Source organism: Melospiza melodia, chromosome 8 (assembly GCF_035770615.1).
Source record: "Melospiza melodia melodia isolate bMelMel2 chromosome 8, bMelMel2.pri, whole genome shotgun sequence".
In the NCBI taxonomy this organism is placed as follows: Eukaryota; Metazoa; Chordata; class Aves; order Passeriformes; family Passerellidae; genus Melospiza; species Melospiza melodia.
Window position 1 is genome coordinate 5,352,403 of NC_086201.1, and position 25,256 is coordinate 5,377,658.

At 40.7% G+C, this 25,256-nt stretch overlaps 1 protein-coding gene across 1 annotated transcript in view; it reads left to right on the forward strand.

The window, feature by feature from the left end:
* Window positions 1–25,256, forward strand: part of LOC134420958 (von Willebrand factor D and EGF domain-containing protein-like) — a 173,135-nt gene that overhangs the window by 83,526 nt on the left and 64,353 nt on the right. Inside the window, exons 11-15 of the mRNA XM_063161349.1 lie at window positions 1,546–2,465; window positions 15,683–15,819; window positions 16,877–17,032; window positions 21,494–21,598; window positions 24,295–24,409. Coding sequence (XP_063017419.1) covers window positions 1,546–2,465; window positions 15,683–15,819; window positions 16,877–17,032; window positions 21,494–21,598; window positions 24,295–24,409 — 1,433 coding nt within the window. The remainder of the gene's footprint in view (window positions 1–1,545; window positions 2,466–15,682; window positions 15,820–16,876; window positions 17,033–21,493; window positions 21,599–24,294; window positions 24,410–25,256) is intronic.

Sequence of the window (25,256 nt, forward strand, 5' to 3'; positions counted from 1 at the left end):
ATTTTAGTGAAATTTTCATTGGTGCATTAAGTTTCTGTCCTGATTCTGGACCAGTTTATGTGGTTGATTTATTTTTTTATTAAATAAATAATACTTACAATAGCCTCTAATTTATGTATTATTATATCAAATTAGGATATTCTTCTGCTGCCCTAGTCTAGATTTAAATGTACTTGATGCTGAATCAGGGAAGCTTCAGGGGCAGATAACCCCTCTATTAGAACCAGAGGAATGGAGCGTGAAGGACACTCATTCTGACACTAAAATGTTTTGTTCAAAGGACAAATCTCTCAATCACCAAAACCATTTTATTTTCCTAGACTATAGAGAAGTGCAGAACAGCTTGTGCATTTCCATGAGCATGAAAACCACCCTTTTGTCTCATACTGTCTCCTGCTGAGCCCACACTTTGGGCAAAATATAAATGATTGTGCTCATGTTTCAGGAGGAGAAATTGGTTCATTTTGCCATTGTCACTGAGATGTTCTGTTTTAAAGTCATGATTGTGTCAATGATCAAAATGGTAATATCAGATGTGCCATTTAAAATGTATTTCTAACAAATTGGATAAAGGCAATTACAGTTTCCAACAACAGTATCTAGTGTTTGGCTCCAATATGTTGGCAAATGCTTTCCCTTTCCTGAAACCCCAACATTCTGGCTGTAATACAAAATTAGTGCCAAAATAATTTTAATTTTTGGTGCTCTTTCAAATTTTTCCAGTAATGACATGCTGCAAAATATTGGGACAAGAAACATATCCTTTCCTGTGAAGTTCTAGGATTCCTCTTGTGCTGCACAAACAAGATCAATAAGAGAGATGAGATTTCTGAAGAAACTTGAATCATAGCTGTTTATTCAAACTGAAGTCTCTAGAAGTTCATCCATCATTAAAGACTAAATTTAAAAAAGGGGAAGAGAATCATCTCAGCTTATATGATAGCTTAGCCCTATGATCAATAGAGAACTGTTTTGTGTTGAAAGAAAAAAAAAATCAGAGAAAACTCTAGTAGAAGGAAAGAATGAAATGAAGTATGAAAAAAAAATGGGGGAAGACATTTAAAAGAAAAAAGTTAGCAATATACATCTTAGAGGACAGATCAGGCACATAGATAAAGATGATTTTCATAATATAGGATTTGAAACAAATATGACTTTTTTGTCATTCTCCAAGAGTTAGCTGTGACATCCAGGGACAAATCCAAGGCCTTATTTCATGTATAATACACAAAGGGTAACCTGCACCTCAGAGAAAGTCCTGCAAGGAGAAGACAAGCAGTTGGGCAATGCTCCAGCAAACCACTTAAACATCTGGTACAAAAAGTCTCCATGAAGTGCTAGAAAACACACAGGACAACTCAAGAAGGGCAGTGTAAAAGTGACTAAAGAAAACAGGTTAAACTTTTTTCAAGTTTAAGCATTTTTTCAAGTACTTTTTTAGATTGGTAATTTATGCTTACCCTACCCTCAATGAAAGTTTTCTTTTATGATAGACTAATTTGTTGGAAGTTTTCTTCTTCTAATCCTTTCCTATTTTTAAATCAGAATTCCTCCAGGGAAGAGTTTATTTGACAAGACTCCAGCACCCTCTGAGAGGAAGCAAAGGAAAAGTTTCTGCAGATGCCAGAAGGAGAGCACCAAGCCTGTGCCCGTGGCAAACACAAAATTTGCCTTTCAGACTCCTTCCCCTGAGCCCTCTGGTTGCCATCATGACCATGTGGACCTCAGCTTTGCAATCCCATATCTGGATGTTACATCTGAGTTTGTCACTCACGCAGAAGCAGAGCCAACTTTGAGAAAAGATGGGAAATCACCAACCAAGGCTTTTGGTCAAAGATATTTTTCTAAATCACTCCAAAAGCGAAGAAGCCCCGAGGTCCCACTAAAGCCCCTCCCACACAATGTTTCCGTGAATAGCAACAGATCCATTAACTTTACCAAACCATCAGGAGAGCTAAGGAAAGCAAAAAGGCAAGACAAGCACTACAAGGCTTCATCCTTTCACCCAGTGCATGGCCCAGCCCAGAGACACTCCGAGAGCTTTGCATATTTTTTCCCTGAGGATTATTTTGAAGGGGTTCGGATGAAAATTCCACTGTCATGGCCCACTCCCAATGGCCTGACTGTCACCAAAGCTCGGGAGATTTGCCACCAAATTCTTGCAAACTCCACCATTGGCTTGGCATGCAAAGGCCTCCTGGCCAAACACCTGGATGAGACAATCAATATTTGCCTGTTGGACCTGCAGCTCAAAGATGACGCGGCTTGGGCGAGGCCACTGGTCGCCCTTTTGGAAAATGAGTGTGAAAGGAGAGTGCTGGGGAGCAGGAAGGGAGAGTTCCCTGTTGGAAACCAGCCCTCTGCTGCCTGGGAGGAGATCCTCGCTGCTCTCCAGTGTCCCTGCACGGAGCTGGCCTGCCACTGCCCTGCAGGCCGCAGCTCCCACCACTGCAGCTCTGCCAAAAGCGAGTAAAGCCTTCGTTCCATATTGGCAGTGAGTAAAGCCTTCTTTCCATACTGGCAGTGAGTAAAACCTTCTTTCCATACTGGCGGTGAGTAAAGCCTTCTTTCCATACTGGCGGTGAGTAAAACCTTCTTTCCATGCTGGCAGTGACTAAAACCTTCTTTTCATATTGGCATTATTAGGCAGAACATCTGCACAGAGTTGTTTGCTCTTCAAGCGGCGCTACCAGTAAGGTATTTGATGAATTAGTAATCAGGTTTTGACCTTGAGGAGCCAATCAAAATATCTGGTTGGCTGGTCCTTCGTGCTTTTTTTTTTTTGCCTCAGTAACTTTTTAAAAATGGATTTTACAAGCCCCTTAGCAAATTGGTTTTGCAGAAGTGATTTTCTTTACATCTGATCTATCACTGGCAAGCTGACAAGCAGGCTTCTCACACAAAAAAAAAAAAAAAAGAGGAGCATCCTGCTCACCTTGTGGTCAATATTCATGTAAACAGTGTAGAGATATGTCTTTTTTTTTTTTTTTTTTTTTGTTCAAGAGGCAATAAAGTTTGAACCTAATTTCAAACACTATACTAGTAACAACACAAAATTAAAAGTGACAAAATGAACAAGTAACCCTGCCAAAACCATCAAATAGGGTCAGTCACCATGGCTTAGCTGAGACATCCAAATCTCCAGTGAGGCCCAGGAGCTCAGTGGCACATCTGACACCCCAATGCATTTATTATCAGGGATGGGATCACCCATATTCTTCACATTAAACATTACTTCAGTGCATGGATTTAAAGAAGTTAAAATATATCCTGACATCCTTTTTTCTGTTAATGACAGGCTAAAATGTGTAGAATAACTTCCCAAATATGGAAGAATTAATTATCTTTCACACAGAGAAAAACTGACACCAGGGACTGAAAAGTGAGTTGAGCAATTTTGAAGCAATTGCCCAACATACAATTCAATGTTTAACTTATTTCTCTGTGATACAGAGAGGTTAGGGGGCTTGCTTGGGCCAAATTTTAAAATTTTTCTATGGCTGAAATCTCTCAGATGAGAGGATAATAGCTTCAATATGACCTTTCAAGTAAAAGCTAATGGCACCTTGTCTTCTTGCTGTGACATCGAATATAAACAAGGAGAGAGAACAGAGCTCAGCCTGGGATTGCACAGGGAGGTGAGAACTGGAAAACAAGCACACATCAGCTGTGGCAAACACCCCCAAAAACCATTGCCTTCCTCTCATTGCCTTCCTCTGCCCTGACTGCTTTTTCTGCCTCTTGCTGCCTTTGCATTGCACATTTTCAATGTTCAGCTGGACAGGGTGCTGGGCCATCTTGTGTAGACAATGCTTTTTCCTGAGCTAGAGAAAAATTGAGAATAAAACAACCCATAAAAATTAAAACCAAGGTAATAACTGGCATGCTTAACTTTCAGGATATTCTCCCTTGTCTTTGGTATAAATGCAGAGAAGTTAGGAGAAAACTTCACAATAAATTCATCTCAACATTAACTACGGAGAGGAAAAAGTGCTGCAACTGTCTAGAGTGGATCAGTGGAATGAGCTGCATTGAGGTCCATTATTAAGGACTACTTATTAAATAATTTAGTAGTGATTTAGAATATTTTTCTATATATACAAAAATGGAGAAGCTGTTATATATATACATACACATATATATACATATATATATACCATATATGTATACATATATATATGCATACATACATACATATGTATACACACATACATATATATGTATGCATATATATGAAATTATCTGATCTTGTGAATGAAATATAAAGCAGAACTATACATACAGCCTGAGGTCTGATCCCCTACAAGGAGAAATAAAATCTTAGTTCTGGCATGCCAATCACCCTGACATTATAATACTAAGAAAAGGTCATCTAGATAATTTGGTACAGTCAATCAAGGCAAGCCTCCATGGGAGCTTCACCTTTAGCTGTTCTTGATTTTTTGAATTTAATTCAAAATATATTTAAGGTTATTTACTTGTTTTCATATCTCCCATGCAGAAATGTTTTACACAGACAGCATGGAATGATTTGGATTGGAAAGGATCTGGGAGATCATGGAGTCCAACCCTTAACTCAGCACTGCCATCTTCACCACTAAACCATGTCCCCAGGTGTCACACCTGAGGTGGTTTTTTGAACACTCACAGGCATGGTGACTCCACCACCTCCCTGGTGTTCCAATGCCTGACCACCTTTCCAATGAATACATTTTCCCTAATATCCAATTTAAACATCTCTTGGTGATGACAGCACCAAGATCCTCTTGTCCTGTTGCTCTTTACTTGGGAGAAGAGACCATTCTCCACCAGGTACAACCTCCTTTCAGGCAGTGCAGAGAGCAATAAAATCCCCCCTGAGCCTCCTTTTCTCCAGGCTAAACACCCCCAGGGCTGTTCCCCTACAAATCCCAAGGTCCATGGGTGATGGGACACCTCTTTCCAGGGAAAAACCCAGCAGCACCACACAGCAACAATCAGCCTCTCAAATGTCAATTCACAGGACTGGAGGTGCTCAGAACCGAGGTCCTCCTCATGTCACTAAAGGCTTTCACTCCAGAACTGGTTACTAGAGATGAAGAATTAAGATAAATCTCAGAAATAAAGCTGTGTGCTCCAACCAGAGCAGCTTGAGCCCCATCCCTGGGAGCTCAGGAGTCCTGGCCTGGCTGGCAGAGCCCAGGAAATCAGCACAGGTGGGATAAGCCCCTGAGCTTTGTGACTAATGAGTGGGGGCTCTACAGGAAGGGAAAGAAAGGAGGAGAAATTAAGAACTGAATTAGGTTCCTGCAGGACATATAAAAGTGCTGTCTCTTTCACTTTCTTTTCAAAAAGTCAGGACAGAAGAAACAGGAGAATGAGTGTTGATCTCAGAAATGCTGAGTTTTAAGGGCTATTGCTAGGAAAAAGTTATTTTCCAGCAGAAGCTGCAGGAGTAATGAAGGAGGCTTGCTTAGGCCAAATTTTAAAATTTTATTTTGCTATGGCTGAAATCTCTCAGATTAGAGGAGGCAACTCCTTTTGCTGGCTATATATTTTCCCATCAGTTCCAAAACAAATCTCTGTCTAATTTTCTCAGGCTGGAATTATAGATGTGAATTAAAACTCCCCCAAGATCAAGGAGGCCATCAACATAATTCAAATATATTTTCCAAGGTCACCCAACCTCAGCTAGGCTGCCAATACAGAACAATGTATTCCGCCACTGGTTTTGGCCAGCAGACACACCCAAAAAGATGAGTCCTGCAGTATTTTTGGGAATCAAAACACAGGCCATGGTATATCTGAAGTGATTTAAAATGAAAACAGAAATAAAGAGAGAAGATGGGAAGTGTGGCTTGCAGACAAGTTCACTCCTCTGTTCTGGCTGACTCCAACAGGAGCAGTCCAGGTGGCCAGAGCTATAATTATCCTCGCATGGAAATCACTATTTGGAGCTGAAAGGCACCTCTGAAACTTGGCAGCACTCCAGCAGCTTAGAATTTCTTAATGTTGCTTAACATTTCATAACCCCCACCCTCCCCCCAACACCTGTATAAGGTGCTTAAAATGTCATTACCACCTGTAATTAAAGGCAGAATCCAATTACAGCAGATAGCAAATCGGGCTGGTGCTTACCATTTGTATATATTGACCATGTTGCTTATTAAAAAATATCAGGACTGGTAAAGCACAAATAGAGTAATGTAATATGCAGATTGTATGAAGCTCTAAAGAGCAATTACAAGATAAAAGGTAATGAGGAGTAATAACGACAAATTAGTTTCAGTGAAGTAATGACACTTGAAGTTTAAATTTCTACGTGGAAAGTTCTGTGGAGAAAAAAAATTAACCAGCAAAGAAATCAAAGCCAGCAAAAAATGATGGTGAGAAGGTGAGAAGGGAATGTTCACCTTCCACACTGACAGAGATCCCATTTTCATATCAATACATTTCAGTGGTGATATTAAGAGGGGCTGTGAACCCAACTGCATTTTCAGAGCTGTGAACCACAACCACACAGGTCCCCCAGACCCATCTGCTACACCCTGGTATTTTTAGAGTGGTTACACAGACCTTTCTGAATTCAGCAGTCTGCTTTGGGTCCTGTTCATGTGCTGTAATTAGATAATATGAATTAAAGCACGCAATATTTTTTAAAATTTATTTATAATGAGCGAATTTATGAGGTCAGCTATTACAGTTCCTCAGGCTGGGTCTTCCAATGGAAAATGCCTCTCCCCCTTGGAAGAATAAGCTTAGAGGTTTGATCAGACCAGGAATGTAAGGTCAGGTACATATTATAAAAATCTCACCATTTGTGTAACTGTGATTTATTTTTAAGCTTAATTCTCATTTTCAAAGACAAAGAATGAGGAAGATATTGAAAGAAAATACTTATTTTTTTTCAGGATCCCCAGGTGAAAGGAGACAGAGCATTTCAGTTGTCTACATCAAACTCCAATCTGTTTTGGAGATTGGAGCATTTGTATGGGAGCATCCTGGCTGAAGTAAATACTTTTCTCCCACTTGAATCAATTCAATGATCTTAAAATTCCAGATCATAATGATTATGTAAGGGCTGTTAGGAAGTCAAGTAAATTAATACTTTTTGCTATTTTCAATATGTGTTTTGCTGATAAGATGCAGAGAGAGCCATCAGGGTGTGTTGGCACAATAGATGATGTCCTTGCATAAATTAAAGTAAACAAATTAAAATATTATATGAAGTAAAAACTACATCTTAGACTTTTCAAAGGAAATATAATCCATTTCCTAAATCCCCAGGATATCTACAATGAGAAATATTGCTCACTGTGTGTAAGGCTGGTGTTCCCTGTGGCTGGGACCAGCCTGTGGTGACCAGACCTTCCAGGGAGAATTCCATTTAATAGCAACACAAAGGCCCCAGAAACAGTTACCAGAAACTGTGACCCTTTCCACAGGAACTGATCATGTTTTTTTTTCAAATCACTTGGGCTTGTAAACAAAGAAAAAACAACCAGGCTTTTTGCTAATATGACAAAACGTGTTCTATGGCAGAGAGGATGCAGTACACTTTAGCAATTCCATTGATTTTTCAAAATTGGATTTCATAAGAAGAGTCAAATGTGCTTGTGAGAACAGCAAAAACCATTCTTGCTGTTTTAAACTTTTCTCACCAAACTACTATTGCTATTAAAAAATGTTAAATTGCATTATCCCTGAAAAAACCCTTCTTCTTTTCAAATAGTAAGATATTGGGCTTAATTCTACTCTTCATTATAACAATTCCATTGACTTTGGTGGGTGCAGTATTAACAAAATCACAGTTCCTGTCACTTTGATGAAGTTAGACTATCAAGACAAAAATCAGGTCTCTTTTTCACAAGTCTTCTTTCCTTTTTTCCCTTGTTCTCATACTAATTGTTGACTTTTGCACCCCACAATGTTGAATTTTCCTGTCTATCCAGCTGAGGGAGGTTTGAAGCCTCCCCATTCCCTCTCCTGTTTAAAGGTTCACTCAGCAGCGGATGGGTGTGAGGCTGTGTTCTTGCACTGAAATTTAGAAGCTGGGGCATCTGTTTCTATCAAATACATTTTTGTTCAGTTGTGAATCCTGTAAGGCAGGGAATATTTGAAGCAGATCCCTGTGTACCATTGCAGCATAAACCACATTTTAAAACACAGCTCCCCTCTCACTGGGACTGTGTTCTTTACACTGGGTTTAAAGATATTAAAGATATATTCTTATTTCCTTTAAGCTGACATTAAAGAAGACTCACTAAGATATCAATACTCCATAAAAGAGGTTCTATAAAGCTTGAAAATGAAAACTTTTCTTTTGAGACCTGTTATCTCCACTTACTGTGAATTTTTCCCCTCAGCTTACCAATATTGGAAAGTAGATAAAGAATAAATATGAAGACACATATTATGCAATTTAAGATTACATTGTGTTCAGTTAGTCAGCTTTTTCCTACATAAAACAATTTATGATTTAGTACTGAAAGAAAACTGGGGAAAATATCTTTAAAATGTTTGCTTGCAAAGCACACTTTCCTTCTCCCAGCCATCTCCAGAGGAGTGGTCCTCATCATCATTGAGGCCCTGGCACAAGATGCCCAGAAAAGCTGTGGATCTCCCACCCCTGGAAGGTTCAGGGCCAGGTTGGATGGGACTTGGAGCATCCTATTTGAAGAAAATTATTCTACAGTATCTTCAGTTCTGGGCCATAAAAATTTAAATAAATACATTCTTCTCAGCAAAAAAAACAGAGCCAGTATTAGCAGACATAATTTTAAAAGGTATAATGAATAAAAATCAGGCTTTGAGATCACTTGTCAAAACATCAATTTTTGAGCCTAGTACTTGTCACCTTTTGAAAATAGCACTCTTGCTCTTTTAGAGGAATGAACACCTCCAACCACAAAAGTTTTAGTAAGAACCACGAAACTTACAAAAGAAAAACAGTTTAGAATCAAAAGAGAACAAAAGCACAAACTTTAACTACCACAGATGCATCCTCACTGACACCCACATACTCTGCTCAGAGAAATATTTTTCTCAGTCACATCAAACATCTTTGTGGGCAATTCTCAGGGACTGGGGACTTCTTGCTAGTTTTGAAGCCTTTCTTCTTTTCATAGCAGTTTTACTTTAGTTTTTGCTGGAGCAGATGCAATAAACAAGCATCTGAAAAGGCAAACATCAATACCAGCTTTAATCTACTGTTTAAAGTCCCAGTTCTTTCCATTTGAGGCACAGACCTGGCTGAGCAGGAAGAGGACTATTAGCATTAAAGTTGCAAAGCCAATAGAAAATGAATTTTAAAAGGATATCAAATCTTGGTGATAAGGGACATGGAAGGTTGCATGCTCAGTGATCCATAATATTCCCTGCAACCCTGGGAGATCAGTCTTTTCTGCAGATTAGTTTATTTGCTTTAATGCAAAATGAAAACAGGGAAAACTGTCCAAAAAAACATGTAGCTAAACAAAACTATTTTCCAAAGAATATAGAATGAAATTTAATAAATTTTAAAAATATTATAGGTCTCATTCAAACTAACCAAAGCCAGACACCCCAGAAGCACACCTATAACTTCTTTATATCAGGTACCATAGGAAATTTCAAACTTAAATCTTATTAAATCCAAAAGAAAACAGAAAGCCCTGAAAAAACAGCCTCCTTCTCCAAATACTCACAATGCACATACAATATAAACAACACATTCACAACAGTTTATAAACTAGAATTAAAACTTACAAACCATTCAAAAGTCTGGTTTAAGTTGACCAAAACCAAAAATTCAGAGCAAACCTTTAAGGCCTTTACATAATATTTTATGTTGTGTTAAGATCTCACAGTCTACCAGATACAGAACATTCAACCAATTGTGAACAAAACCCCGAGTGTAATAACCAGATTTAATCTAATTCAGTAACTTTAAACACGGGAAAATTACTAAAACCAACTAACTGGGGACTAGAGTGGACATAAGGACCAAGATAACACCACGATGACCCAAATCCTTTTTGTGGCATCACTGCATTCACTTTTAGGAAGCCTCAAGAAGATTCCAAGAGTTCTTCCCTAAAGTGCCTTTAAGGGACCAAAACTGAGACTTGCTTTGGTGTGCCAGTGAGCACCATGAATGCACAACCAGAACTTTACACAAGGTCACCTCTCCAGGCCATCTGGAAAAGAAGAAATATTCTGCAGTCAACAGCACAATCCTCTTCTTTTCTATTGCTGAAGTACACTGCTAGCAAGCCTTTTAAAAATAGAAGGATTAAATAAACCTAAAATGTCACAGTGAGTTTTCTAAAGCAAAAAATAATCTACCATATTGTTGCAGCACATGGATGCTTTCAGTGTGAAATTGAGCCAGGCCATTTCTCACATTCAGGGAGCTCTTGCAAAATGTTTTTTCCCCACTCTCTCTCAGGGCTCATTTCTGCAATCCACACTGGGTACCAGAGACCCTCAAAGCAGAAAACCAGATTCACTCCATGCCAGCAAAAGGTCACAGATCTAGAGTTTGGTACTATGGAAACAGAGTTGTTCAGGTTGGAAAAAATCCCTGAGGTCTGTGAGTCCAGCTGTTAATCCAGCACTACCAAGGCCAGCACTAAACCACGTCCCCAAGTGCCACATCTACACAGCTTTTAGATACCCCCAGGGATGGTGACTGCACCACTTCCCTGGGAAGCCCATCCCATTGCTGACCACCCTTTCAGAGTAGAAAGTTTCCATAATATCCCATCTAAACCTCCCCTGCTGCAATTTGAGTCCATTTTCTCTTGTTCCGTCACTTCCTAGCTGGGAGAAGAGACCAACCCACACCTTGCCCCATCCTCCTTTCTGGGAGTCATAGAGGGATGGTCCCCATGAGCCTCCTTCCCTCCAAACTGGACACCCCCAGCTCCTTCAGCTGCTCTGGTCCTCTGAGACCTGGCTTTGGAAACAGGAAAAACACAGTTTTCCTTCAGAAAGCAGGGATATCGCTGATGTGCAAGAATTCTGGCAAAGAGCATATGGCTGCTGGTAGTTTTTTTCTTAGGGAGGATTAGCACATAGATAGCACAAGTTCTAGGAGACATGCATTCCATGATTGTGTCTATGATTACCAAAATAACATTATACACAAAAGAAATACAATATTTGTGCAAACATTTGGATGGTGGCAGACTCAGAATTGCTCTATCCAAGCTGTAGAGATAATTGAGCATCAATTTGCTCTGATGCAGAACCCTCATACCTGTGGCAGCTGGAGGTCCACATCCACACCAGCAAGCTCTGGCATGGAAAGTTGTTCAATCAGCTGCCTGATTCCAAGGAAAGGGCACCTGGGCATCATGGGCCATTTACTTTCTCACTTCAGCAAAGATTTAACCCAACCCAGCACTTATCATCTGGTTCATGATTTGTTTTTCATGGCTTAGATTGCTTATTTATCATCCCCTTTAAGAAAAGCAGGTCAGTTCCTTTCCTTTTCTTTATTCAAACAAAATTCCTGCTGGTTTCAATTTCAGGTCTGCTGCTCCAGCCCAAAGCCTCATGTGTAGTTTTCAAACATTGCAGAAGAAAGTTTATTTGTGCTGGGATACTTTTCTAATCAAATAGTAAATCCAACATGAACCATTTCAATATGTCAGTAAGACTTCAATAAGTGTAGTTTTGCAATATTCTTGATTTTGTGTCAACTGACTTCATTTTACTTATAAATCTGTGCATATTATTTACATAATACACTGCAAAAAATACCTGTAAAACCAACCATGTATTTATGGGGGGGTGGGGGTTTCAGTCTATTATTTAGCCTGTGCTCCTTGTCAGGTTTGATTCATGTAAATGATTACAGAATTAAACTGCACAGTCAGCAACTCTGAATTTACTGTTCTTTCCTGGAAATTCCTACTGGAGATGGGAGGAGAAGGAAGGGAAAGCAGGGGAGGTGTGCCTCGAGGGCAAGCATTGAAAACCAAAGAGGAAAGATCCTTTATTCTGTCTGGAGGCCTCTGAGATTTCCACCTTCAACTCCAGACCCTTCTCTCCAATTTATCTCAAGACACTTTCATGAAAACACAAGATTATTTTTTACTTTTTATCCCAAACATTTCCTGCTGTTCACACTGTCCCTACACAATGTTCTGCCAGGTGACAGATGCATTTTTTTGCATTTATTTGCTGTGGGTACGGACTGGGCACTGGAAATGCAGTGGGATGTCCATGCCTGAGCCAGTGGATGTGCACACACAGCTACCCAAATCCTCCTCCATAACTGCTGCCCCAGTCACACATCTGAGCCTCAGGTGCCACCCTGAGCTTCAGTTTTTAATCTGCTAGTAACAGTCAAAGAACATTTTTGGCCTATAGGCCATACAGAGAAAAGAAGGAGGATGTTCTGCCCTGGATTTCATTGTATTTTGACATTCACACTCCCTAAACATAAATTATTAATGTTCATATATATCGTACTTTTTACAAGCACCTTCCAAGAACTGCCTGATTACCTACAGATTTCTCTCCTCCCTACAGACATCAGACATCCATCCCAGGTCTCCACAACCTCAGCTTTCTCTGCACTTTTGCCCTCACTCTCACCTTTGTGATGTTTCCCAGTTCCTTTTATTGCTCCTTCCCTCCAGTCTTTACCTGAATTACTTGCAGCCCTTTTGCTGGCGTTTTTCAGGCTCTCCAATATTTCCTTCTGATGTCAGCACCTCTCTGCACTTCCAGCTCCCCCTCCATGAACCACACCTTGATCCCTGTATCCCCAGCAAGAACAGGGTCTGGATGTTGGAGTGCCCAGCTGCCAACTGCCAGGAGCCTTTTCCAAAGCCAAGGGAATGGAGATTTCCTCTCCCTTTTTTTGGTTGAAACTGGAGAAAATTCAAAACCACTAGAAAGCAGGGAGGAAGACAGACAGAAATGCTCATTAAAACCAAATACTTAAAATCCCTAAAATTTCTACACCCATTACATGTGGCATATATATATATATATATATATATATATATATATATATATATATATATATATATATATATAAACCCTTGTCAATATTTATGTACTGCCTATACTGAGGTCTAAAGGCTGAGATGTTTGTAGTTGTTGCCAAGTAGTGTTTGCATTAAGGAAAGGACTTTCCAGGATCTCATGTCCTGCCAATGAGGAGTTTGGGGATGCTCAGAGAGCTGGGAGGGGACACCAAGAGGACAGCTGACCCCAAATGGCCACAGGGATATCCCATTCCATTTGGCATCACTCTCAGTACATAAACTGGGAAAAAAGCTGGGCAGGGATCACTGCTCAGGTACTGGTTGGGCATCTCTCGGAAAGTGTGAGCAATTGCATTGTGCATATATTCTAAATATTTTATCATTATTATTATCATTACTGTATTTTCTTCCTTTTTTCTCCCATTAAACTGCCCTTAAGTCAACTCCCACATTTTCTCACTCTCTCCCTTGTGATTGTCTCCCTGATCCTGCCAGGAGGAGCAGTGAGAAGTGCCTGTGTGATATTCAGTTCCTGGCTGGGGTTAAACCTTTGCAAGGGTGTACAGAATGGTTTGAGAGAAATAAGTGCAAAATGCTGAGCTGATATTGTAAGGCACTGGGCACTGAGAGTGCTTTTGTGGAACAGGAAGGGCTGCAGGAGCACATTCCTGTGCCCCACTCCTTCCCAGGCTCTGAGATTCTGCTTCACCCACAGAAGCCTGAAAATCTGCAGTGATAATGAAAACATTAATGCAATCCAAGCTGCCTCAGTACTAGTGGGGCTAACTATTAAAATCTCATGAAAAACATAATGAAGCATTTTTATTTTTTAATTTTTATGCACTAACCATAGAAGAAGGCAATTTATCAAAACCAGTCACTACATCTGACTAATAGTTTTGTACATTACAGGAATCCACCAGTAAGTGATGAAAGCTGATAAGCTGTAAACGATTTCTCTTCTTGTAAATATTGCAAAGTGTCCAGCAGTGTTGGTAATACTGCTGCAATAAAATCAATTTTTTTAAAAATGAAAGAAAAGCTAAAAGCACTTCAAAAGTGCAGGGGAAAAAAGTATTTTCTCTTTTTTTTTCATGTTTATGTTGCTTTCCTTCCTTTTTTCGTCTGGAAAAACACAAGTCATATGGCTGTGTTGTTACAGGCTGCAATCTGGTGGGATGGCAGTGTTTAAACAGCATTTTTCCTAATGACAGCCTAAATGGCAGAGCCCTAAAGGAACAGCAAGGTGCTAGAAAAGGTTATCAGCTCCACTCAGGGCATTTTGCCCCTCAAATCAGAGCTGAACTAATGTACCATTAAAATATCAGGTGATGGAGAGCTTCTGTTTTAGCCAAGCTGCAGCTCAGAGAAAACTGATGGGCAATGTTGCTTTGCCAGAGCAGTGGGGATGGGGCAGGGGAGAGGAATCAAGCGGAGATAACAACTGGGACAACACTCTGCTGGTGAACATCCTTCCCAGAGCTCCTGGTCATGCCCCAGCTACTAAGTGCTGTTCAGGAGACACGTAGAAGGTGTTCTGATTTGTATTACTTGTCATTATAGTGGCTTCTCCCAACCACTAGATCTACAAATAATATAAATGAAAATATTCAGCCACGATCCCAACCGATTCCTATTATTGATGTATGATATTGGAGCCATTCTGAGCCTTGTGCTACCCAAGAGCTGGTGCAAATATCTACCAAATTATAATTTTTCTTAATTAAGGATGTGAATTCTGACATACAATGGGCTTGCATTTTTCCTCTGTTGAAATAACCCCAGTATAAAAGCAAAGAGCAATTTTAAAAGTTGAATACCCAAAGTACAACAGAACCCAAATGAAACTTTAACTGAGAGCCATAAAACACTTTTAAAACAGTAATGGGTGGAAGTCAGCCTTGTAAGAGGGCCAGCACAGGCTGTACTTCACTTAAGCTCTACTTAAGGCTTTAATGTAGCATTTAAGTGAAACTTAGCTGGTGCACGACCTTTGTGCTGACACAGTGCAGAGCTGAGTGCTACCATTAATGATTTAACCCTCACAAGAAAGCTTTCCTTTAAGGATCCTTTTACTGCTGCCAAAACTTTATGGGGAAAAAACCAACAAAAAGCCAAAAACTTAGGGCTGGCTTTTCCCCTGCTTTTAACACTCCAAGGATCCTGGTGGCATGGTCATCTCTTGTTCCCATATTTCTCTATGCTATGGGATGAGGGTTTGTCCTCTTAGCTGTGCTCCCATCCTGTTGCCTGGATCAGGGATGTATTGCTCCTCTTACCTGGGTCAGGGATGTATTGCTGCTCTTACCTGGGTCAGGGATGTATTGCCCCTCTTACCTGGGTCAGGGATGTATTGCTGCTCTTACCTGGGTCAGGGATGTATTGCCACTGGATACTTAGGTCAACAAATGTTTTAACCCTGGAGACCTTTTAACACGAAGCCACAGCTTTAGAGAATTGATTCAGGAGCCCTGACACTCACATCTTGCAGCACTGGGTGCACAGGATAATATTTAAGGAAGGTTTGCTAATTCCCCTTCTGACAGCTGCTGTTTCCCTGTTCAAGAGAAATCCACAGGGAGGCAAGGAAGACTTCCTTAAGGAAAAGTATTAAACCACAACAACCAGGAACAGCTACAACAAAATCTCTGCTGCAGCAGAGCAGAACAGAGTGTAAGTGCTGCTCTCTGAAGCTCTGTATCCGTCTGACCCTGCAGAGCCAGCTTTGGAAATCACAGCCCTGGAGAACGGGGGTCTCTGCGACGTCCGCGCCTCGGAGTGCAGCAGGATCCGGGTGTTTGGCCTCGGCTTCAGAGACTCTCCCAGCCTGCACTGCCAGGTCACCAGGCTAATTGTAAGCTACCTACTCTAAAATATGAAATATGGATGATACAGTCCAACACTGACATGTTTATATAGAAATGTTTTACTCTGATCTGTGCTATCTTCCCTCGCTGTTTGAGCAGTGTTTCACCTTCCAAGCCCACTGCCAATGTGTTTGCTGCAAGTGAAGGGAGCTGAAGAGGCTCAGACCTTTCCAGACCTTCCATCCATTCACAGCTATGAATTCTTGCTCATAACCTCTGTAGAATTTTGTTTGACTTCTGTTTGGTTGAGGCGCTCTGTAGTCGACTGAAGCCTGACATCACAATATTATTTCTCATTTTCTACATCTGGAATCACTACACTTGGTAGTTTTCCTAAACACATTTAAATGTTAAGTTTTGCAGTTGAATATAGGGTTTCCTCACCACAGTTACAGAGGCTCTTATTTGAATTTTCTTAGTCATACTTCACCACCAAATCAGAGGTTTAGATGAGCATCAAACCCATCTCTTATGCAAGCACTGTAATTTTATCATAAACAACTATACACAGGCAATGCTGCAACTGAGTGATTTGGTGGATCAGCATCCTCAGTTATGAAATGTTTGATTAAACTCATAAATCCACCTCAGAACAGACACTCAGCCTGACTCCCAGTCGGTGCTGGCACGCTCACGAGGCGCAGCTGAGATTTGCTGAGCCCCCTCAGGGCTCCATAGGCTCTTCCCAAGTTGGGATGTTTTGTGCAGCTGATCTGGAGGAGTAGCTGACATCACCTTCAAGGAGCCACGAGCTGGCTGCTGAGCTCCAGCAGGAAACACAAAGTTACTGGATTACATCAGCCCATCTCATCCCAGCTGCTCATCCCAAGTGCAGACCACAGCACTTCCTAAATCAATAGACCACCTGCATGCCTAGCTAAGCATGGTTTCCCCTTTACTGTAGCTATAGTAACAGCATGTTTCCTTTTAAATAAACCACCGTGGAATGCCTGATATTATTGATTATAAACATAAACATACACTGACAACTGGAATCTCTTTATGAGCCTTCATTTTCTGCACTCTCCCTCTGCTTTACTGTAGCATCTCAATGGTGAATGGCTATCAAGAGAAGAAGAAAGCACAAAAGCAGATTTCCTGAGCTCTGAGGCTGTGGACTGCCAGATCCCACTCCTGAACATCACAGAGGCTGTGCACTTCGTGGCCGGTGACGAGCCGTTCGCACGATGGCAAGTGAAAGTAGGAATTTTATTGTGTTTCTAAGAAATGCTTTAGAGAAAAATCAGCTGTCGTGGTAAATTAAAATGCAAAGCACAGTTTTCTTCCTTTCAGAAATGAAAATGCCTGTAGAAATATTCGCACTAATGTCATGTAGAGGAAAAGAAAAACACCCTGCCAACCAAAACAATGAGCTAAACCCCGGTGTCTCTGTAGCCAATCCAAAAGGGCAAATTACAACCACTTCTAGAGGTAATCACCTGAAATTGATGCAGTTGTGCTAATCAATTGTTAATCATTAGTATTCCATTTCTGAAAACCCCAACTCAGACTCCTGATTAGGCAGCAAGTGTCAGAGAGCTTTGACTCCCTGGGTGCATGAACAGTGCGTGCCCTGGGCAGGCTTGAGCAGGGATGTCACGGTCACAGTCGTGGTCTGAATGGCTGCAGGAAGAAGCATGTGCTCTATCTGCTTCTTCTGGGTTTTCTGCTGCTGTTTTAGCCCCTCTTTTTACAAAATGGCACCTATTTTTCTAAATATCCCCAGGAAACCAGTGCCTTCCCAACCCTGTGTGCCTGCTGCCCTTGGTCTCCCTCTAGGCCTGGATGGGTTTTTTTCTGCAGATCAGTTGTTTTTTTACAAAACTGAGATTTTTTTTTTTTAAGCCTCTGAAGCTGAGAAGAATATCTTGCCATTGTAGGGAGACTGCAGATGTGCCCTGAAAATTGCAGAATGCAAAGTGAAACACATAAAACACTCCCCTCACCCCTGCCTGTCCTGCAGCCTGCAGCAGCCTGCACCCAGCTGGGGACACGTGCTGCCACGTGGCCTGGGGGAAACAGAAGGATGTTTGGCAGGACACATCTGCTGGTCAGAAATTTATTTTTAAAAGATAAGGATTTGGGAGTTAAGGACATTAGGGTAAGACCCCGTGGGTGCAGAGCCTGACTGTGTGCTGCTGGGGTGGACCTTGGACATTTCTTGTGTCACACACCAGGGCTGGACCAGGAGGGAAGGTGCTCTGCTCAAAACTGCTCCAAAAAGGTGTTGAACTCTGCCAGCTGTGAGATAAAATGCTGCTTCATGGTGGAAGGATCTGAGAGGGAGACACCCTGTGTGTTCCTGGCCCAATAGGATAGGTAAAATCCTGGTTTGGGCACAGGAAGGTTTCTCCAGTGTTCCAGGACATCGTCCTCACAGCACAGGTCTATTACAATTCTGATTGTGTTCAAGCGCTTCCTTTCAGCTCTGAGGAGGTCTGTACAATTTTTCTCATCCTTTCCTCTCAAAAACAGCCACAAAAACTCTTTCCATGCACTAAAGCTCCAGAAAAGCCCTGCACCTGCAAGCTTTCTGCCCTTTCCCTCTCCTTCAAACCCTGCAGAGGAACCAGGCTGACGGCTATGCAGCAAAAGCTCGATTAAATCATCTCAGTCTGCATGTGAGTCTGGAGCTCCTGTGGATCTTTAGATGAGCAAATTGGGAAGGCAGAGCCTAGTGCTCAGCTTCAAAGGCAGCTGGCCTTACATGGCAGCACAAAGAACAAAATCATGGAGCTTTTCAAGATAAAAAATTACTTTCAATTAATTCCACAGGTGTTCAAAAATTTGTGTTCCAGAAAATTCCTCTTAAGACTTTTTGCAGCTCATAAGACTTATTGATGATCTGGGTTATGTATCTATGTATCTACTTTTCAAAACACAGCTAAAGTATTTTTCAGAACCAAAAGTCAACACAATTTTTCTGGAAATGTCGCTGTTCAATATTTTCAGAATCTTTCCCCCTTCCCAAACGAAATTTCAAAGGAATCAGAAAAATTTCACTACAGCTTTTTTCACTACCAGCATTGGGGGAGCAGGAGCTCTTCTTAGTGCTCTTTCATTTAATCTCCTGTTGTAGTCATGTTTCAGATTTTGCCCATTGTTCCCATGACATGCTGCTGAACGCAGATAAGAAAGTACATGTGGCTGCACCAGAGTGTTTGGCATAATTAATTGAGATATCAAAATACAAACCCATTCTTGGGCAGCAGATGACTTGAGCTGTCCAGGCAGATGCCTGGGTGAAGAGGTGAAAGAGCTTGGCAGGCATTTATCTAATTTGGGAAGCAGGTCTCATCCTTTTCATTAAGTTGTTGGTGCTGTATTTCTCTAGAATGGAAAAAAAATAATCACAAAAAATTCAGTGAGGCAAAAACTGCATTTGAACTCAGCATAGTTTTACACCTTTCGTTTTTTTTTTTTAGAGACTTTCTGACTTTCTTACAAAGACTATGTAGAGTGATGCCAATAGCCAAGATCATTTCATGATGGGTGAAAAACCTGAGAAAAAAGCAACAGAGTTTCTGAGCATCCTTTGCATTTCTGCAGAAACAGCTCCTTCTTTCCAGATGATACCTATGCCCAAGCAAACAAGGCCCAGCTCTAAGTTGGTTTTTGCCCCTTAAGGTCCAAATAAATTAATGGTTTGCTCAACTCAGTTCTCATCAAAGTACTTGTTCCACATCACTAAGATGACTAATGAAAAAGCAATTAAAATAGCTATAAACCAGCCCAATTCTAAAAAGAGCTCAAAATAGATGTTTATAATAGAATGTAGGGAAAAAAAAGCCAAAACAGATTAAAAAATAATCTAATTATAGGAGTTACATCTCACTCACAACACTCCAGACAGAACAATTAGTGCAATTTTACAGCTTTTTATATTTTTCCCTGTCTAGCCATTTTTTCACCCATTATTACTGCACTGATATTGAGACAACATTGGACACTCCAGTAAAATAATGAATTTAAATTAAGTTTAAATTGCACTAGGAATAATAAATTCTTAATGGAAATCTTGCTGCCAGAGTCTTTCAGTGAAGAGCAGGTCTACAGGGGGTTTCAGTTTTTTCTCAAACTGCAGGAGAAATCCTTTATTTCTTTGAAAAACACTTTTACCTATAGTACAACACACTATAATCTATTATGTCAATAGTCTAATATTTTCCTTAAAATAATGAATTTTACTAGATCAATGAATTTTTGAACCAGTTTATATTAGTCCAAAGAAGTTAAGTTGAAATTGTGAATATCCATGAATGCTGCCTGTTCCTGCCCTTGTGGTGGTTTCTGTGGTGGCAGAGAAAAACACTCAGCTCAAAATGTAGAACCATCCCACACGAGACAGTGTGGGAGAATCTGCTCTATTCTCTTCCATGAACTTGCAACCAATTCATGGTAAGTGCTGCTTTTTACGAAACTTACCATGTATTTTTTGATCTCTGTAGTTCTGTTTATCTTTGTTCAATTTAACTTAGTATTCTTTCTGTGAACTGGAAGAGTTTATTGATTGATTAAAAACTTTATGGCCTCAGTCTTGTAAAAATCATCTGCAAAGGGACCAAGGATGTTTCAGCTTTGGGGTATTGGGAGAGATGGAGGAGGGCTGGGGATTCTTTTTTAACAGCAAGAAAACACAGGGGTACCTGATGAATCCAAAGCAAGCCCTGTTAGATTTGCTAAGCAGCAGCTTTATTTTGGCTGTGAGAAGACAAAACCTGAAAAATACTTGACAAAAAGGTTCTGCTTTCCTGCTGGTTCTCATCTGTGTCTACAGCACGGCTTTCCCCCAGGGTTTTGAGGTGCTCTTCAAGGTTCACACCACTCAAGACGTCTCACAAAGCACTCTCAAAAGCTTTCCACTTACCCACGCTTCTCTGGTATCTTTTCATTTTTACTGTGGAAAAATTAAAATATAAATGTACTCAACTCTTTTGTATTGTGCAAGCACTCTTATATAAAAAAGGGCATGTTTAAGGCTTCCTGAATTATCCATTATGAGCTGGGACAGGTGACTGCTCTAATGTACCTTTCTGCAGAAATGAGACTGTTTCTCTCTCTCATTGCCATCCCTTGCATCTTTTATAAGGTTAATTTCAAGCAAACCTACATAATGCACATTCTTCTTTTTTTCAGGTCAAGGATTTTACTTACTGATTTGCTATTAGTAAAAAATCGGTTCTCATTCTCATTTCAAATAAACCTATATAATACACATTCTTTTTTTTTTTTTTTTTCACTTTCAGGCCAAGGGTTTTACTTACTGATTTGCTATTAGTAAAAAAGTGGTTCTGAGTCCCAGCCAAAAATGTTAATTGTGTTTCACAACTCCTTGAAATCCCCCTTGTAGTGCTTGAGTAAAGCTTCCATGAGGGTATCAGAAAAAAAAAAAAAAAAAAAAAAAAAAACCTTCAGGATAAAACCTAATAGCAATCAGAAAGCTTAATGCCAGCTGAGCCAAAAGATCTTTTGGTTATTAATGAAGAATTTCCAGTTTGGAGCATTAAGCAATTTGTTAGCTCGCAGAGCCGCTCACAAGTGGTTTAATTTATCCTGCTGGCACGCTTCCAGCTCAAAGGGGCAGTGCTATGGCTCCACAACGAGCAGACAGTCTCCATATGGAGCATGATGAGTTCTGAGGATGATTTTTGTCTCACTCAGGTCACTAATGACGGCGTGCAGTACAGTAACTCGCGGGTGCTGACCCTGTACGACGCGCTCTGCCAGCTCTGCCAATTCCACCCCACCGCACTCTGCAAATTAAAGGTAATTTAAAGATCATCAAGGTTTCACGTGGATCCTTCATCTCCCCCTTAGCCCTCTCCCTCCCTCTGATGGGCTGGGTGTAATAACTGCTCTGGAAGGGGAAAACCTATTTCACAGATCAGCTGCACAGCCCCACACTTTGCTTTTCTCTTTCACAGCCTCATGCTGCGATATTTTATTCCCTTTTCATATTTACACCTGATAGAGCATGCTTTATGATGGACCTTCCTCACACAAACACCTCAGGAAAGCTCATGGCTGCCAATATTTATCCTTTGCAGCTGTTAGTGGGAGTAAATAAGAGTGAGGAGCCTGCCCTGAGAGGCTTAGCTTCACTTCTGAAGTGTCTCTGCTATTTTCCCTCTCCCAGCCTGTTTGGTGAGGGTATATCATTTCTATTCCCATTTTCTGCTTTAGCAAGAGGCACACAAAGAAGCATGTTATACAGTTTTTGTCATGTGAGAACACCCTTGAGAGAGCATCAACCATTCCTGCTTGCATTAAACACTGCTACGTACAAACACTGAGTATTCTGACAGTTTCAAAACCGTAACCAAAAGTCTACAGCTATGTTTTAAACTGCCAACATATTAAAAATTGCCTGCAGAGCACTATAATCCTCAGTTTTCCTGTGGAATTATTGGTGTAGCATCCCTTAAAAAGATCTTCTCTTCTCTTTTTTCCAGAGGCCTGCATTAAGCAAATTATCTGGTTTGCAGTGGGGCTTCAAAAAAATTTTGGAGGGTATTAGGTGGGATATTTGAATGTGCTGATTCTGCTTTCCTACCCTGAGGCAAGTATGAATTAATAGGAGGCCACCAGTCTTCTTTTTTTATAAAATGAAGATTAATCAGGTACATCTTAACTCATTTGCCTCACTGTTCTCATTAATGCTAATGAGAAAATACAGCTTTAAAACCTGCACTGATTGCAAGCACACACCAGTTACCAAAATTTTTTACAAGTTCACTTTTTTTCCAAGTGAGTGAGTGAATAGAAGTTACTTTATAGTAACTTTATAAGCCTATGTGGTAGTTTGACCCTGACTGGATGTCTCAAAGTCCCTCTGTCACTGCCCTCAGAGTGAAAAGGGCAGGGAAACCCAGCATAGCCCAACTGAGGGTAAAACCACTTTAGTTTTAGATTAAAATAATTGTGTTAGAATAATTTCACTTAAAGCTAAGGTGAGGGCTTTTTGTCAAAGGCTTTCTTATAGTTTTGAAACTCAGAAATGGATGTGGTCTCTCAATATGGTGTTCTCTAGGGATTATAGTAATTTCTATTCTAAGATGCTTCAAGAGAATATTTGAGCTAGGCTTCCAATTGCATCAGACCACAGTCTAATTATACCCCTTCTGCATTATTCTGCAACACCTAAATTGCTTTCAGAAAAGGTGTTTCAATTAGGGGACATTTTATATCAGCCCATTTCACATTCTGTGTTCTTTTATGGAGCCCATTCTGTACCACCACACTGTATCACAGCAGAAAAAAAATTTTATTTTTTTTTTTAATCATAGCATCAAGCCCTTGAAAACAACAATGTAATAAAATCTAATTAACATCCAGGGTTTAGTGCTGGAGATCTGTCATGTTCTATCATGTTGTGGCCATTATGAGAATGCTTTTTGTTTCTCTACCTGACCCATTAGCCTAAAGTGGTATTACTGACTAATGCAGTTTGCAAAAGCAGTTTGGGACACCAGTAAAGCAATAGACAGAAAACACAGGGCCAGTAACAGGACACATACCAGTCTCAGAAAAACAAAGGAAGGAAAGGGAAAATGTGTTTGGTAGTTTGTCCGTCCTGCTGTCCCACTGTGGCAAGGACATCCCCCTTGTTCCCAGGATTATTCCATGTTTTTCTGGGAATCTGCATGGCCAGATAAAGTCCCACCTGCCCAGCACAGGCTGCAAGGCCTGACTCCTCCATAGGACCTTCCCATGGGATAGATCTTTAACTCCACCTCTAATTATGTCCCTGTGTTCCCTTTGTAGATATCCAAATGCCTTCAATCCATGTGGGATCCACAGTGGGAGAGGAGCAGGTCAGCCCAAAGGCTGCGGTGCCCCCAGAGCATCCCCTCACAGATGGCTTTGGGGATGTTCTGCCCCACCAAGGCACCAGGGGTGTGCTCAGCTCTCCTCTGCAGCTCCCTCATGGGAGCCTGAATTCTCATGCACTTCTTTATTCTGCTTTTATACCAGAATTTCCTATAGCAGAATTTGCTTTTTCAAATGTTTACGAAGAGCAGGATTCCAGTGTTTCAAATGGAAATAGTCTAGTCTCAGATTTTGGGAGTCTTGTGGAGCTCACCTTTCATGGACACCTGATACTCCCCATATGAACAGCCTCAGCTGGGAATTGTGACCACATGCACCACATGAGTGTGCAAATGGGAAAAGTCACATTCTGTTGCATCCATCATCCATCAAAAAGCAACACCCCTTTGCCTAAGCTAAAATATTCAAAGCTACAAGGATCCCAAGCTGGGACTGGAAAACTTCCACAATTTCCTTGCTGTAAGCAGAAAGCACCAAAATTTAAATTGCTGCTGTTTCCTTGTTTCAAGAGTCAAGTGAATTTCTGCTTATATCCAGAAATTGATAATTGCCAATTTCTTATCTTTCTTATTCCTTTTTTTCATTGCCTTCATTCCCCACCCATTTTTATTTCCTTTTCTTTTCTTTGACAGGAAAATGCATGCAATATAGATGGACTTTGCTATGGTGAAGGAGAGTCAAGCCCTACAAGCCCTTGTCTTCTCTGTGAACCTGACATTTCTAAGTTCACCTGGTCTATTAATGCAAGTAAGACAGGGGTTTCTTTTCTAGAATTTAGAAGCACTTATCCGGGAATTTATGACTCATTTTATTAAATATATCATTCCTCCATTTAGCTGAATCTATCCTGTGAGTGCACATGGACTGTTTCTAGTGGGAATAATTGGGTGCATCAGAAATGCAGAATCCACTGCATGCACTATGCACCTTGTTCTGTCTGAAACCTGATAAATCTCAGATTAATAAATGAAAAAAATGCCTGAAAATTAGAATTTGGTATGCCTGTGGCCCATGCAGTGCCCAAGTCTGTCAGCTAAAAGCGATGAACCCTAAATATCTCTGTCAAGCATCTCGCAGGTACAAATCTTTAAGGAGGCAATTTGGGGAAAATACTGTTTTTAAAACACTAGCATGTATTTTTGGTGTCTGCAAGAACTGCTTCCTTTTGCCGAGCCAAATGCTATGAAATGGCTCATAGCAGAGCTTGGCTTGGCAGGGAGTCCAAGTGAGAGGGATCAGGCACTCATTACCTGCACTGCCACAGAGCCTCATTCTGCAGCCCCTGGAGGCAGGGGTCAGGGGGAGGCTGCCTTTTGAAGCATCTCCTGAAGGATGGAGACTAAATCATAGTTTTTTATGGCTACCTGCCCAGTGTAAACAACAACCATTGCTCACCCTACTCTTTACAGGCAATCCTCTTTACAGCATTGTCCTCACAGCCCTTCCCCTCCCTTACACGTTTGCATCTGGTCAATATAAAGATCATATTACTGCTTTTATGTAAATCCATGTGGTGCTTCCAGAAGGGGTTTCTCTGCTTTTTAGGCTTTGTAAACCCAAACACATTACAGAAAGGTGTGTGAGTCACAGAACC